At 38.5% G+C, this 17,372-nt stretch overlaps 1 protein-coding gene across 1 annotated transcript; it reads right to left on the reverse strand.

The window, feature by feature from the left end:
- Window positions 1-4,074: 4,074 nt before the first annotated feature.
- On the reverse strand, window positions 4,075-7,510 carry LOC104434354 (flavin-containing monooxygenase FMO GS-OX-like 9). Its single transcript, XM_010047294.3, has 7 exons — window positions 6,931-7,510; window positions 6,553-6,623; window positions 6,299-6,457; window positions 6,093-6,175; window positions 5,001-5,136; window positions 4,492-4,665; window positions 4,075-4,390 (listed from the first exon to the last, which is right to left on the reverse strand). Exons 1-7 carry the CDS (start codon window positions 7,508-7,510, stop codon window positions 4,196-4,198), a joined length of 1,398 nt encoding a protein of 465 aa, XP_010045596.3. The 3' UTR covers window positions 4,075-4,195.
- Window positions 7,511-17,372: the final 9,862 nt, after the last annotated feature.

Below are 17,372 nucleotides of genomic sequence, written 5' to 3' on the forward strand. Positions count from 1 at the left end.
ACTCTAAGTGAGACAAATTGCATCTGCATGTCCTCTTATTCCTCAATTCATGTTGATCTTTTGCATGGTTAAAATGTTATGGAGGGTATCTTTGTTAAGTCCATATTAGGGAAATTATGCAGTATCATGATGATGTTTGCTCTATATCAAGTTAATAATTGTTGAACCTTCATGCTTTATTTTTCCTCAAGTGAATTAATTGTAATCATAAAAGTATAGGTGTTTCTAGTTTTGTAGTTATGAGCTTGATAAGCTAAGTAGCATCGATATCGACACGCAATATATAACACACGACACGACATGATATGTTGACACGTCATTTCTAAAAAAATAGATAATTCTGACACGTTGGGACACGTTATATATTTTGTATATTTTTATATATACAATTTTTATGATTATTTTAATCAAATTAATTTAATTCAAATTCACTAAAATATAAATAATAAAAAGAGTCTAGAATAAATTTACACTACAAATCGTGAGTCATGGGAATAAGAGTTAAAAGAGAAGAGAGGATTAGATTTTATTTCCTCCTTTATTATTTTTAATATTTAATTTTATTTTTACATATTTATATTTTGACCTCTCATTTATTGAAATTTTTTAAAAATGACCCTGTATATTAGAATCGAATATCAAAATTCTAGACCTGTGTGTCATGAGAGTTGATCACATGTTGGATTTTCTGACACTTGTTGATCGCGTGTTTGATATAACACGAAAACTTTTGGAGAGGATCAATACTTCCCAATTGATAAGTACATATATACTGAATATGAAGCCAAAAGGGAAAAATTATTGAAAGCTAAAAATGGTCACATGGATGCTAAGGGCCTGTTTGGCAACGTGTCAAACAGTGCCAAATTCTGATTTTTTGTTTCTAGAATCAGTTTGGGACGAGAATCGCATTTGGTAAAATTTTTGTTCCGAGAACAATTTTGGACAAGATTTGACAATAAAAAAAATTTGATTCTCTGTTCGAGAATAGAAAAAGAATCAAAACGGTAAAACCCGCGTTCTTCTCTTTCATCATCCCGGTTGCCGTCCGCATCGCCGCCGCCCGCCGCCATTCGCCGCCGCCGCGGTCGCCGGTCCGCCGTCGGTCACCGGAGGCTCGCTAGGCCAAGGTGAGGTCCGGCGAGCCTCGCCGGCAGCCGGGCGAGGTCGAGCCTCGCCGCCAAGCCTCGCCCGGCTGCCGGTGAGGCTCGCTTGGCCATCGGCGAGGCTCGGCCGACGAAGGCCGACCTCGCCGAGGGCCGGCGACGCTCCGGTGAGCGTCGCGGCCCTCATCGGCCGGTCGCCGATCTTGCGATCGGCCAAATGAAGAAGAAGAAGAAGAAGAATAGGAAAATAGGAAAAAAGGGAAAACAAGAAAAAAAAAAAAAAAAGAAAAAAGGAAAAAAAAAAGAAAAAAAGTAAAAAAAATATTTAAAAAATATTTAAAAATCAAAAGAAATTAATTTTGAACAAAATCAATTAACACGGTACCAAACGCAATTCTATTCCAAAATAAAAAAATTTTGGACAGTTACCAAACGCATTTTTTACTCGAATCAGTTCTCGGGAATAGAATAAAAAATAATCATTTCTAGTTAGAATCACCTCCGTGAACAGAATCGTTACCAAACGCGCCCTAAGAGGTGGTATTATCAAGTGTCAAGACCTAATACGGTGATTAAATCCATCGCATACCTAAAGACAACGTAAGCTACTAAGGTCCATAAAAAGACATATTCAGCTCACATATTTCCTATTCGTGATTAGTTTTTCAATCACATCGTTCACAAAATGAAAGCACACTACATGTTTTCTTGCTTACTACTTGATGCATTTTACTTGTCTTGAGAAACGCTATTTAGACTAAAATTGGTATAGAAAAATGATATAGCGTAGTATGGATGGACATTTTGGACATATTCATTATCTCACGTTTCAAATCCGTTTGTCAAAACACGCCTTGAAATTGCACCAAATTTTATGTTTCAATCTTAAAATATCTGTCAAAACACAGCCCCCAAATTGTACTCCATTGTACATTCCAATCTTGATATACAGTTTAGCCCACCTTTTTCCCTGGTAACAATTTGCACTCATTAGCCTAATGATTTTTCTAGCAATGGAACCCGAGCATCTTTCCAACGGCAAATACTTGTCGAGACTCGGTCCATGAAGTACTGGATCAATCACAACAACCATCATGCACCGCGGGGCGACTTGGGGTCCCGTGATATCCCGCTGCTGTAATTGCACCCGGTCGTCCGGCTTGGGTCCCGGCAAAGACTTTCTTCTCTGCAGCTCCCGTCTCTCCAGGTTGTTTGCGCTAATCAATGCATGATTGAGAGGGATGGATTGCGTTTTCCACGCCTCATGCAAAGTGGAGCTCGTGAATTCAGGCACCGGGAGAAGACGGGTCAGAAGAGATGGCTGAGGCTGACAAGGTGACCACACCATAGACCAGTTCACGTGAGTCATCTCAGTCAAGGCAAATCAAATGCTATTGTCTTCTCTGGTTTGAAATTGCAAAGCTGCATCTCAAAAAGAGGAAATAGCACTAAGTCATTGTCTTTAAGAGGAAGCAACATTCTTTTGAGAAAAGGGACATAAGAAGATTTCATTATATGCATTGGGAATACAGACAAGTGAATCGATAAAATAATCGGAAGGAAAGGATATCATATACTAAATTTACGTAGTTTGGTCCAAAAATGGTACCTACATCTATAAGGAGAATAACATATAATTTCATTATAGAAATTAATGATACAATGGAGATTACAATCACTCAAGCATTTAAAACACTCTCTTGATATTTTCCAGACCTCAATTACACCTTATAACTCATTAGGTGTTTAGCCCTTCACAATTCCTAGTAAAATCTCATTCAAGGAATTACACAAATTCTAATTACAAGTATTTAACTAGTAAATCACTATAGAGGTGTAAGTACCACAAGAAAGTTTCCCACTATTGAGAGATCCTACGTTTTGCTTGAGGAAGCTCTAACTCTCTTCGTCCTCTCTTCCCCTTTTATACACAATCAAGGGCCTCTTCATATATTATAATTTATTGTCCGAAAAATCTCCGCATGTTAAAATTGATGTGGAAACTACAATGAAATTAAAATTGAAAAGAATAAAAGAACGCATAGATTTATGTGAAAATCCTTGTAAAGAAAAACTGTAAGGGGAGGATAATCAAAATCCACCGTAAAAGTTCAAGAATTACGAAAGATGGTTAAAAAATCTAAAGGTTTTTCAGTTTGAGCTTCTTAACCTAATAATGTAAGAAAAACAATTTTTATATTACTTCTAAACCCTAACGTTTGTTCAAACCTAAAGAGAATTCAAGATATACTCAACGCCGCATTTATTATAGCATGAGAACAGATGAAGATAGTGGATGAAAGAGAAACTTGTCGGCTCCCTCCATAATCATTTGTCGGCTCCTTCAATTATTGTATAGGTAGTGGGATTTCCACATTTGCTGGCTAAGCAAATCTCTTCTCTAAATCCGGTTACAGCTCCGATAGTGCCAAAGAAAGAGAGTCAATAGAAGACGCATTTTCTCTTTGAAGCTTTTTTTGTCTTCTACGGATGCAGAGAGAGAGAGAGAGAGAGAGAGAGAGAGAGAGAGATGCAAAGTGAAATCTACGCCCAATCTTCTTCTTCTCACGATTTCGGCCGATCGTAAATGCAATCATGTGCAGCTGGACCAAAGAAGAAGTCCCCCAAAATCATGAGGTCAACTAATCTAATTTAGTTTAGACCTAGTATTATTCAACAAGCTCAAACTCGAGATATATCTAACAATATGTTTGATTTTGTCGATGATACTAATTATTGATTAATTACAAATCATGAGGCCGATCAATCTAATTTATCTTATACCGAGTATTGTTAATGGACTCAAACTCATGTTTTATGTGGTTTATGATACTAATCACTGATTAATTACAGAATGAACATATTTCGGAAATTCCCAAATTGGAAACGGAATATTTAGGAAATGCCCTAGAGATTTGTAGTTTTTATCTGAGGAGGGCATCTTTACAGATAATTCTGCTTGCAACAAAACAACGAACAAAACAACAGCCGATGCTCCAAATTTTCTGCCTTGATCAATGATAATATTGTAATGAGAGGGGGAAAAGGAATCATCCCTAGGCCTTTATTATCAGAACGGGATTGAAACGTTAGGACTTGTGATCCGAGTTGAGTGAAGTGAGGCTCTGCAAAGCTTCCTGGAGCAGCTTCTCGTCGGCTTCATCCCATGAATCGCGAAACGTCTCCAAATTCGCTTCGATGTTCTTTATTGTCGACGTGCAAATCCCTTTCCTCCATTCTTCCAAATGCGGGAACCCCACATTGTCCCCATATCTCTCACAATACTGCGCCAAACACGAACCGGCGTGAGTCTGGAGGGAACAAAATTCGTTTCGACATAGAAGAGGATAAGACGGCAAATCAAACGACACCTTTTCCGGGTTACCTCGAAATTGTCTATGTCATGAGTGTGGCGCTTTGGCACGCCAGCAGCATCAATGGAGTTGTAGAAGTCGTTGATCGACTGCGTCATCTCGTTCCATGTGGGCAAGGTTCTTTTTCCAGACAGAAGCTGAGCTATCCATTTGGCTTGCGACTCGAAGAATGGGAAACTTATGATCTGCGTCGAAAACCGAGTTTTAGGAGACCCAACCCGCAATTACATTTCAAGATTGGCCACCTAGATTTCCCAAACTACAAGTCCTCTTGTGACAAAGAGACTCTTTGGGAGAACTCATCCTGTGTCTTTATTCATGTCTCCGATCTGAACAAATTTACCCTACATTTCTCAATAAGTTCTGCTAAAATAAACCCTCGTTTCCTTTATTCTTCTCGTTTCATTGTCTCAAGTGTGCTTATTCAAAGTACATGAACTTGTTGAAATCAACTATAGATGCCTAATACCCATTGAAGAGTGCAATATGCCATGTGAATCGCAGCAAAAACCCTAGTTACCTTTCTAGGGATGCCAATGAATGACAGAGAAGGAGCAAGGGAAGGAGGGAAGGTGTGCTCGTAGAGAGGTCCCACTCTATCATCATCCACCACCACAATCCCTTTGGTGTCAAGAAATGGGAACGCGTATGAGTACCTACGTAAAGCAATATATTGTATTATTAGAGCCTGTTTGGTAACTATTTTGTTTTTCTATCTTTATGTTTTTTTTGTTCTCCATAACATAAAAAGAATAAAAATCCATTTGATAATGTCAACTAATTTTTCTACTCTTTGTAAAAACTGGTGGCCAGAGAATAGATTTGGAACAGAAATAAGAAGTGAAAAAAATATAGTATTTTGTTTCCAAAAACAAATTTTGAAACAATGTCATTTCTTTATCTTTTTTCTTTTTTTCCCTTCCTTCTTCTTCCTCCTTTGATCAATCGCCGGGTCTTGGCGATGGTCGACAATCGGCTTGAGACGAGGGCTGACGAGGTGGACCTCGCAGTGATTAGGCGAGGTTGAGGGGTGAGGCTCGACCTTGCCGAGCATGGCAAGGTTGAGCTTGCCTACCACCACAATGTCCACTTTGTCGGCCCTTGAATTTGGTAGGTCACTGATCATCACCAAGGCTCTGTGACCAGCCAAAAGAGGAAGAAGAAGGAAGGAAGGAAACAAAGAAAAGAAAAAGGAAAAATTCAAAAATAGTATAAGAGTCTTATAAAACTAAAAAAAAAATTCCATATCACGAAAATTTTTGAGCGTCTTACTAAATACTTTTTTTGCTTTTCTATCATGGGAATAGAAATTTTAGGGTTGTACCAAACACTTTTTTTCTGCTCAAAAACTTATTTAGGGAATAAAAATGAAAATAAATTATTTCTAAACAAAAATTGTTCTCAAGAATACAAATGTTACCGAACACATCCTTAGTATTGTTAAGTAAAAGGGAAAATAGAAGAAAACTCTATGGCTCAGATTCTGCTTTGCGTGGTCCATACATACATACATATATATATGGGAATTGAAAATGAATTAAGTGTAGTTTTGCGTGTTAGGAGAAAATCAAACATGTAAAAAGTTTCCTTTTACATTGTCACAACACTTTACCCGGTGCAGTACAAAATAGTGTCGGCGATTACGGACGAACCATCGATGAACAATACTGTTCCGTCTTCTTCAAGTGAATCTATCTGCAATTATAGTTAATGGAACCTTGAAAAAGTTCGAAGTCGAACAGATTGCGGCATGGTTTTAACGTAAAAAGAAAGAAGAAAATAAAAGAAACCACGCGGATGTGATAAAACAAGCCATACTCGAGGGCGAAGATGGAGATTGCGATGCTTATCAAGGACTTTGGACTGTCCTCCTGTAATGTCTAGAGATTTGGCACTGAGATGGACTTCTCTTCCCACTTCCGCAAGCTCCATTGATATCTCTTGACCGCTAACAAAATTACCAACCACCACCACAACCTGTAAATTATAATAAGCCAAAATCAAAGAGAATTATTATTGCATTGCTTTTGCCTCTCTAAGAGCAACTTTCTCATTGCCAGCTTCCTTCTAACCTCGTCGCGGCATGGCTCGGGGACTCTGTAAATGTGACTGTGAAATTGCTTCCTTTTCCATGTACCCATTCCTTTCATTTCCACAGAAAAACAAAGATTGAAACAGCGAGAAAAGATGGGGGCAAACTGTGTAAATTAATGTCGTGATCATGTTTATGATCAGTCAAAATAAGGCGAACGTGTATATCATCGTGACCTGGACTCGTGGTGCAAAGTCGAGAACTTTCTTTCATGATCCTTGACTTGACATGACATGAGCGGGAAAGAAGATCTACGATGAGCATGTTCTCTCTCAAGGTAACGCAAAAGAACAAAAAGAGGAAAGAGAGAGATTATTCTTTTGTAAACCTTTATAGGTTAAAAGAAACCCTAAGTTACCTTTAATGGAAGGCATTCTCGGACGAGAATAATGACCAGTTGCCACCACCACAGCATCAAAAACCTCCTCCACCATTTTCTCATCATTATCATCGTCACCCTTCGTGGTGATCTCTTTGCTCTTAACAACCCACCTCAAATCTTTCCCGTACTCACCATAATTCACCATCCCTACATGCTCAACCCTAGTGTTGAACCTGATCAGCTCTCTCAACCCAAACCAATCTACAAAATCTTGAAGATACAACAGAAGCTCCCTGTGCCCAGGGAACCTCCTCATGTCCCTATCTTTCTTCACCAAGAACGGGAAGTCTGTGAAACCCATGATCTCTCTCGGCCATACGAACCGCTGCGACTTGTACATGCTGCTGTGGACCCTGAGAAATGGTTCTCTTCCCAACGGGTCCTCGCCTTCCACGTTTGGCTCATATAGCCATTGGCCACCAATGTCATGGTTTTGCTCCAAGACCACGACGCTGTGGCCTTCCTTTCGCAACTCCCGGGCCGCCATGAGCCCCGACGGGCCAGCCCCAATCACGCACACATGCTTGGATTGGACTGCCGGCTCCTTGCAAGCCATGGTCGAGTGATGGGTGAGGGGTTGACGTGGAGTATATTTTTATCAGTGCTTTGGTGCAGTGTTGGGGTAATATATGAAGTAGGAGAGGGTGGGTTTTTATAGTTGAGGTCGGTGTTGATACAAGAGGGTTAGGACTGCAATTATGTTGGAAGAAATGATGGATGGCTTGCTGGGGACACAGAATCATTCTTTGGTACTTTACCTTACGTTTGGGGAAATGACTAAATACATTCTAGACCTATTAAAATTGTGTCAATTCAATCATAAACATTTTTTTGTGCTAATTTAATTGTAAACATTTTGCATTTGCGTCAATTCTGACCGACTAATGCTGACGTCAATGCTGGCCAATGCTGACATGGCAATTTTTAGATTTTTTTTTTCTTTTTTTCTTTTTTTTTTTTTTATTCCCCACAGTGGCCGGTGAGGCTTTGATGAGGGCTGTGATGCCCTCGCTAGCTGTAGACAAGGGTCACTGCCCTTTCTCAGTGTCATGGGTGAGGCCATGGCGAGGCTGCCCTCGCCCAAATTCGGGCGAGGCAGTGACCAACTTTAAACTTATGTGGCTTGCAAATCTTCCGTGCAAGGCCCCCTCCGTCTCTCTGTGCAAAGAATCGCCGAAAGCCCTGACCTTTTTGGTTGAAGTGATTGAGTATAAGCTCCATTGGTGCGTTGGAAAGACTCCATTGTCTTCTGTTGGACTGAATTCTGATGGCACTACTACCTAAAGTGAGTGGGATGCGGCAGGCATTTCGTCAAGCAACCGGAAGGATCAAGGCGACCCTGAGTTCGGACATAGCTCCGTCTTCCATCTCGAGGCGCGTCCACAGGTGAGACTGACTTCGTCCAGATTTGGGCGAGGCCGAGAGAAGGCTTTGTGGCCCTTGCCAGCCACTAAGGGAGAAAAAAGAAAAGAATGAAGACAGATAAAAAAAAGAAAAAGAAAAAAACTTTTAATATAAAATTTAAAAAAATTAGAAAATTGTCATGTCAACTAACAATCGGTGCCCGCATCAGTGCTAGCCGGCTAAAATTGACTAAATAAACTGAATTGACATAAATAAAAAAAAAAGGTTTAGATTGAATTAGTATAATTGCAATAGTTTTGAAACTTTTTGATATTTTTTCCTTTATATTCCATACTCTATTGTTGCTGTTGCAATTGGGTAATTTTCACTTGTTTTTTTTTTTTGGGAGCAAAGGTCATTTTCACTTGTTAACACTTTGTCTTTTCAAACAAATTGAAGAGTTTGATACTCTCTCTCTCTCTCTCTCTCTCTCTCTCTCTCTCTCTCTCTCTCTCTCTCTCTCTCTCTCTCTCTCTCTCTCTCTCTCTCTCTCTCTCTCTCTCTCTCTCTCTCTCTCTCTCTCTCTCCAAGCTTTTTCATCCCTTAGACTTTTGGAGGGGAGGGAATTGACATAGATCTCTCCCTCCCCTCCCTCGTTGCTTTTCCTTTTATTTCTTCTTGTTTCTTTCCATATTCTCTTGACCTAGTTTTAGATTTGGAAAGTTTGTTCTCCGATCTTATATTTGGGAGCTTTCTCTCTGATACTATTCTAGATTTAGAAGCTTTAATAAATAAGTAATTTGCCTCCAGTTTCAATGGTGTTCACGATAGCTTTCGTGTCAAATCTATGCTCGTTCAATGGGTTTTTCTTAAAAGTTTTGACAGCTCACTCTAACAAGTGTTAGATTTAATTTTGTTCAATATGTTTATGTTGTTTTCGTGTGATGATGGTGTTGGGGATGCTAAACCTAGGCGCACACCGTTGACAAAGTTGTAACTACAGTTAGAGATCCCAGCGTGTGCTCATTACTAATGATGACGTGTGATTCGGTGATTGGCTGTTGATCCTTTCACTTGGATGTATTCACATATCTGTTCATGAAGGACGGGTGTATGATTATCTCTACCAACCATGCTATGATGATGTACCTTGATTTTCCTTTCATATGTGCCACAACTCTAGCAATTTAAGGTTTTGTTTGAGATCACTAACAAGAAGTCTTTTCGAAATGCATAAATATTGACATGCAGAATTTTTATACACTGATCTTTTGTAAATTTTCATAATTTAAATAATAAGTACACGTGATAGTGAATATGTGTTGCATCTCTGCATCACCAGTCAATGTGACTGGTGAACTTGACTAAAATTAAATGCGACTGATATCTATAGAGGTACCTCAGAGTCATGGTTGGAGGGAATTTACTCCAATTAGGTTTTTAGGAAAACATGCACGGCCCTAATATTAAAGCCTGCTCCTCCTCTAGTTGGGGTAGTCTCTCAACGTGGTCTCTCCGTCAAATCAAAGAGACATTGCATAATATATACGTAAAGGTTATATTTCACATGTCAAGCTGGCGCAACTTTATTTGTACGATGAATGTTTCTATCTTTTTCCAAATGAATGGTCATAAAACGATCTATATAAAAGTCCATCAATAGCTATAAACAAGTATTGAGATCTGAAGGACAAGTAGATGATTGTTTTCCAGAATCCCACGCTCATATATCGTGCCATGTTTGGAACCCAGTCAAGTCAATCGAATTGTTTTTGGGGATGATAATCAAGTGATTCCTTAAAATCGTCTCAACACTCAATTAATTCTTTTAATATTTTTTTTATACGATGTTTGAATTCTTGCTTTGTGAATCGTATGATATAATGAAGTTGACCGAGAGGCAAGAAAGTTCACTTTCGCAATGGTCTCGAGAACAATAAAGGTTGATTATCAATCAAATACTGCTTTCCTGTATAATATACCACGAGGCCGCTGTTTGAAATGGCTTAAGAAAGCCTTCTTGAAAGGTGTCAAATATTGGGATGTGGGATCATATATACTTATCTTTTAGCCAAATTGACTCAATTGACAAAACATGAAAATGTTTAGGACTTACTTAGCAAATTGAAAGGTTTATAACTGAATTAACAAAAGTACGATAAATTTAGGACTTATATACAATTTTCCTTTTAAAAAGGCTTATGTAGTTTGGCTAACTTAAAGTGAGGAATTCTTTAGACTTTCTTACTATAACTTCATCTCTGTGATGACAATTGGAGGACTTGAGGGCCGATTTAAGGTGGATAAGTGTGATGACCCAAACCTAGGGCAGTACGGAGGGACGGACTAAGATCGCCTTGGTAGTACGCGGGCGAGGAGAGTGTGATGGCCTAAGCGGCGGTACACGGGGAGGAGGGATGGCGGTGCGTCCACACCTCGGTTTCCGAACGTGCGCAAGGAAGGGGTCCCTCTCTTGTCCCACATTGCCAAGGGAGAGTTTTGGGCTGATTATAAGACTTTGGTCCATTTAACTGTACATACGCGTTTTCTTGGGGTAGTATGGGCTACCATGAGAGGAACAAAACTATGAGGACTTAGTGTCCAAAGTGAACAATATGTGTACATGCCACAACAGTCCACGGCAATGAGAGTGTGATGGCCCAAACAGCGGTGAGTCCGCACCTCGGTCCCCGGATGTGCGCAAAGAAGGGGTCTGGATCCCTTTAACTATACATACGACTTAATATCCAAAGCGGACAATATGTGTACAATGAAGACCTAGGGTGTACGACAAGAAGACCCTTTGTCACATTTTCATTTGGTTTTGTGATATATGTTTAGTCCAAGATGCTGGATAATGAGAAGAAATGGCTTTCTTATCACCCTTTTCCGCTATAGATTTAAACTCACACACATATGTTTTGCTAATGACATGCAAGTATTTTGTAAGGGTTAATTGCTTCTCTTCAGAGTCTTCTTAGGTTTTTTTCGGGATTGTTGAAGTTAAATCGTGCCACTTTTTTGAAATTTTTAATGGCGGCTTCAAAAAAGAGTACTCCTATATATATATTCAGAAAAACATTTGAAAAAAGAAGGTATATCAGGCAATGTTGAAGGAGAATGAACCAAGACTCCATAAGATAAAATCTTGAATGGAAAAAGCATAGAGCGAGGAGAATTCCTCCACTCTTTATGTTAGAGAGTGGCAAGTTAATTAGGGCCGGACATTCTAATGGACATTATGCATTTGTTACATAACAATTCCCTAGAGGAAGGGCCAAGCAAGGGGCACAATGGGTAGGAAAAATTGAGGATATAGACTAGAAACGACCTCTCTTATGTCAATGCTGATACTTTTGTAGGATGTGATGATGATTTTGTGCAGCAAGCTCTCGAAATCTGTGGCTTTAAGGAGGGTGCTCTTCCAGTTGATATCTAAGATTTTTAAAAATCATTCTCGCCTTAGCCGGTCGGCAAAGATTTTTTTACTACAATGGGGTCCTTCTCCCGAGTTGAACATAGTGTTTTCGAGCACAAGTGAATTCAACGTAATTTTCAAATGCATTTATTTTACAAAAAATAAATAATTTGATTAATTTAAAAAAAAATTAATTGCATAACTTATAAAAATAAATTAACACAAAGCATCGTCCACAAAGAAATTTAGGCAAAAATTGTTATTGATAGTGTAATATTTCTCATTGACTAATTATTTTAAGCAATATAGGCGATTGTTTTTAGAAAATTATTTATCAAATCATTTATTTTTCGTGGAACAAATAAAGCCTTATTTTGTAATTTAGTTTTATATTTTTGTAAATGAACATGAGATAACGTGGGTCGGTCGATTCATGCATAACCCGTGCAAGTTTAACCTATATGTATATCCTTATTGTATCATGTGTACTAAGACCGTAGAGGTTGATATATAAACATTAATAACAAATAATTAATAAGTAGTTATGCATGGACGGTGGCTTTCATTAGCATGCCCTTCTAACAGCCCTTGACCCACCAAAATGTTTCCACAGTATAATCAATTTCTCTAAATATTTTGATTTATAAGTATAATGACTAGGTCTAAAGAGGACAAACCAGGGCGAGAGAGTCCAGACATGGAGCAACTCCTAGTAGACTTTTAGGACACCGAAAGTGGTAGGAATAAACGGAATTATGCATTGAGAGCGTTCAAGGATTATATATATGAAACTAGAATTAACTCAAGAGAGGCGCCTTTTGATGTAATGGGTTTTGAGTTTGAACACTACTAGGATGGACTACATGCTTAGAATGTGCTTACTTATATGTTAAAGGACAAAACCGTGAGGCTTAGTATGAGATGGGCAAAAATGGACAATACTTCTAGTGTGATAATCCAAGAATGTTACAATAACTAATTTATATCGCTTGTTTATGGGGTTTATATGCATGTGATCTCCCTCCACCCATTATTTCAAATTTTTGGGATAGACTTTCTAATATGATATCAGAGTCACGTTCTATATAGGTGAATTCTAATTCTGACGAGTTGGATTTTGCAGTGCATGTGATTCTCCACCTAGCATGGGAGAAAAATGGGTTAATTGTATGACTTGGACTATTCTAAGTCATCCAACTAAATCATCGGCCGTTGCATTCAAGACCAATTTTTTTTTTTTTTTTTTGGGTCGAATATTCAAGACCAATTTAGATGACGAGATTTGCTGACCCTAGGAGAGTTTTTGGATTTTGCCAAGTGCATGTGCTTCTCCACCCACTTGAACACCGACTTATTCAGTCCTTTTTTTATTTCTTTGTACATTAATGGTCACAGTCTTCTTAATTGTTCCGGCACCCCATCGTTGAAATTTCTTGGAGATCACCATTCCTTCGAACTTAACGTTCTTCGATTACGATACCTTTGCAATTGCACGTGGCGATAGAAGTTAGAGCACCTTCTCCCACGAGGATCCTTGCTTCCTCCGATAGCAATTCTTCACGTCTATTCAAACTTATTTGATTTATAAAGTGACTTTGATTATCTTTTTCGCAACTCGCCAAAACATTTCGTCGACTCAACATCTGATCTAACTTTGAAAATCAACGAGATGAGTGAACTCCACTTAAGAGATCATCAATCCTAAGAAAGTATCTTTTCGAGCATCTAGAAGAAAGGGATCGACCATAGGCCTAACCATCCTTCGAGAAAGGTTAGACGACGCATTTGGATCTAATGAATGGTCATGAAATGCAAGTCCAATTAAAAAAATTCAAGATCAAACCACAATAAAGTTGTGCACGTTCTCATTGGCCGCCACAATTGAAAATTTGGGTTGTTAAGAATCCCATGGCTACTCTTTTCAAGGAATGGGCATTAGCAAAATTCATATCAGAGAAAGATACGGTCCATGGGTTTAGGATGTTAGGATTTAGAATTGCTTTTGAAATGAGCACGTTTGAACTAACCACCACCTTATTGGACCTTGCTAGTTTGGGCATGATCAACTGTTGAGGAACATTTTAATCACTCGTGGACAAATGGGCGCCTTAGACTCAAACATCAAGTTCGGCCCGAACAGCCTTATCTTTTTGGTGACCCAAATAGGCTCGGGCTCATCCATCGATCAATTCTTGCTAAAAAAATATGGCTACTTCTGAAGATGAATTTCCGGGGTAGACCTCCCTCCCTTTTGGCCAAGAAAAGGTGCCTTGAACAGGTTATAAAGGACAAAGCCTTGTCCTTCCATCAAGTCCCTCCCATTGCGGCTAATAGGAGATTATTGCAAAGCTGGTCGCTCAACCCCCTTCATTTTGGCGAGCTGATGGATTTCGCCCTCCTCCTGGCTTCCTTCCGAGACGGCCCCTTACCAACCTTAGAGCCGTGCTTGGTTTCTTTTGTTGGTAGTGCTCTCTCTTTTCTATTTGTGTTGGTTTAGGCTTGCTGGTTCTGTGCCGTTGTTTGACCTTTTCCTTCCCTTGCCCTTGGCTTGGTTTCTTTTACCTTGGCCCCATTTCACTCGCTCTGACTTGTCGTCTACGTGAGTGCAAGTTTTTGGGACCGAGTTTTTGCTGTATAGCTATATATAGCTCTTTGGTTTAAAGTCAAAATATTTCTTACCTTCACCAAAGAAAATAAAAATAAATCTCTCTCTATTATATAATAGAGAGAGAGACTTAAATCCATGGTCACTCATTAGTGTCAATGCCATACTAAAATTGTGTGTGTGTGTGTGTGTGAGAGAGACACACACACACTTAAATCCATGGTCACTCACCACTCACTAGTTTCAGTACCATAACACAAAGCCTATAGGCTCAAGCCCAGTCCGAGCTTGTCAAAGCTGAAGAAAACGTGGGTCAGTCAATTCGAGGCCCATCAAAACCAGTTCTCATCTTAAATTCGAGGTGCATAAATCTTTGGAAAAGTCATTTTGACTTTTAAAGAAGTCGCGGAAAAGTTACAATTTGCAAACGACCCTAAAAAGATACGAATCGTTTTGAAGTAGAGCAATAATTTTCAAATGTATTTATTTTACAAAAAATAAATAATTTGATTATTTTTTTTAAATTAATTGCATAACTTCTAAAAATAAATTAACACAAAGCTTCGTCCACAAAGAAGTTTAGGCAAAAATTGTTATTGATAGTGTAAACATTTTTCATTGACTAATTATTTTAAGCAAAATAGAGAATTGTTTTTAGAAAATTATTTATCAAATCATTTATTTTTCGTGGAAAAAGCCTTATTTTCTAATTTAGTTTTATATTTTTGTAAATGAACATGAGATAACATGGGTCGGTCGATTCATGCATAACTCGTGCAAGTTTAACCTATATGTATATCCTTATTGTATCGTGTGTACTAAGACCATAGAGGCTGATATATAAACATTAATAACAAATAATTAATTAGTAGTTATGCATGGACGGTGGCTTTCATTAGCATGCCCTTCTAACAGCCCTTGACCCACCAAAATATTTCCACCGTATAATCAATTTCTCTAAATATTTTGATTTATAAGTATAATGACTAGGTCTGAAGAGGACAAACTAGGGCGAGAGAGTCCAGACATGGAGCAACTCCTAGTAGACTTTTAGGACACCGAAAGTGGTAGGAATAAACGGAATTATGCATTGAGAGCGTTCAAGGATTATATATATGAAACTAGAATTAACTCAAGAGAGGCGCCTTTTGATGTGATGGGTTTTGAGTTTGAACACTACTAGGATGGACTACATGCTTAGAATGTGCTTACTTATATGTTAAAGGACAAAACCGTGAGGCTTAGTATGAGATGGGCAAAAATGGACAATACTTCTAGTGTGATAATCCAAGAATGTTACAATAACTAATTTATATCGCTTGTTTACGGGATTTATATGCATGTGATCTCCCTCCACCCATTACTTCAAATTTTTGGGATAGACTTTCTAATATGATATCGGGGTCACATTCTATATATGTGAATTCTAATTCTGACGAGTTGGATTTTGCAGTGCATGTGATTCTCCACCTAGCATGGGAGAAAAATGGGTTAATTGTATGACTTGGACTATTCTAAGTCAGCCAACTAAATCATCGGCGGATGCATTCAAGACCAACTTCGACCACTGATTTTTTTCAGTTCTTTTCTTTTGCTTGGTGCATTAATGATCACAGTCATTTTAACGCAAGCTCGACACGCTAAAAGATTACTTGACCAAAAAAAAAAAAATGAGAATTGTCTTCTTAACCGTTAAGTTAGCCAAAAAAAAAAAAAAAAGAAAGGAAAGGAGAAATTATGGTTCCGATACCGTCCTTGAAATTGATTCGAGTTCTCTATTCCTTCGAACTTAACGTTTGATTACAGTACCTATGCAATTGCATGTGGCATTAGAAGTTAGAACTCCTTCTCCCATGGGGATTCTTGCTTCTTCCCATAGCAATTCATCATGTCTATTCAAGCTTGTTTGTTTTACAAAGTCACTTTGATTAACTTCTTCGCAACTTAACAAAATGGTTACTCAACCTTGTCCAGTCTTACTTTAAAAATCAATGAGACGAGTCAAATTCGCTAAAGAGGTCATTGATTCCAAAAAAGTTTTTTTTCGGAATATCTAGAAGAAAGGGATTGACCACAGGCCTAACCGATCATTTTGGACAAATTAGACGACACATTTGTATCTAATGGATGGGCTTGAAACCAGGGTCCAATTAAGAAGTTTCAAGACTAGGCCAGAATAAAGTTATATACATTCTTATCTATAGCCACAAATAAAAATTTGGGATAACTATCCTTCTCAAGGAATTGGCATTAGCAAAGTTCAGATCGGAACATGGGTTTACGATGTTAGGATTCAGAATTATTTTTTAAGTGGGTGAGTTTGAACTAATTATCGCCTTCTTGGACCTCATTGGACTTAACGGTACTCGATTTAGGACGCTACAGGGATAGGTGACACGCTGAGAAAGGGCCTACCTATATGCCAAAGATCAAAATCATGAGGTTCGGTAAGGGACAAGTGGAGACGAATGATACTCATCACTTGTTTACGAGGTTTATATACATGTGGTCTCCCTCTATCTATTAGTTTAAATTTTTGGGATAAACTTTCTAACTTAGTACCATAATTATGTTCTATCTTAGTTAATTCCACAACATTCGGACCCCATTCGTTAAATTACACTTGTCGTTCCTAATTCAATTTAGATGATGAGGATTGCTGGCCCTCGAAGAGTTTTTGGTGTGCATGTTATTCTCCATCTAGCAAGGGCAAAAAATGGGGTAATTATTTGACTGGGTCTCCTCTAAGTCAACCAACAAAATCATCGGCCCAAGCATTGAGACCAACGTGACCACTTGCCTTTGCAGTCTTTTTCTTTTGCTTGGTGCATTAATGGTCCCAGTCATTTTAAAGCAAGCTCAACATGCTAAAAGATTACTTGACGAAAAATAAAAATAAAATGAAAATGAGAAATGTCTTCTTAACCATTAAGTTATAGAAAAAATAGAAAAGGAAAGGACAGATGACGGTTCCGACACCGTCGTTGAATTCCTTCGAGCTTAATGTTTGATTTAATACCTACGCAATCGCATGTGGCGTTAGAAGTCAGA

Source organism: Eucalyptus grandis, chromosome 2 (assembly GCF_016545825.1).
Source record: "Eucalyptus grandis isolate ANBG69807.140 chromosome 2, ASM1654582v1, whole genome shotgun sequence".
Lineage (NCBI taxonomy): Eukaryota > Viridiplantae > Streptophyta > Magnoliopsida > Myrtales > Myrtaceae > Eucalyptus > Eucalyptus grandis.

Coding starts and splice junctions, on each gene's coding strand:
- LOC104434354 (XM_010047294.3), bottom strand. CDS start 7,510: ATGGCTTGCAAGGAGCCGGCAGTCCAATCCAAGCATGTGTGCGTGATT. Junction 6,176..6,298: donor ATCTCCATCTTCGCCCTCGA/GTATGGCTTGTT, acceptor CTATAATTGCAG/ATAGATTCACTTGAAGAAGA. Junction 4,666..5,000: donor TCATTGGCATCCCTAGAAAG/GTAACTAGGGTT, acceptor TTTTCGACGCAG/ATCATAAGTTTCCCATTCTT.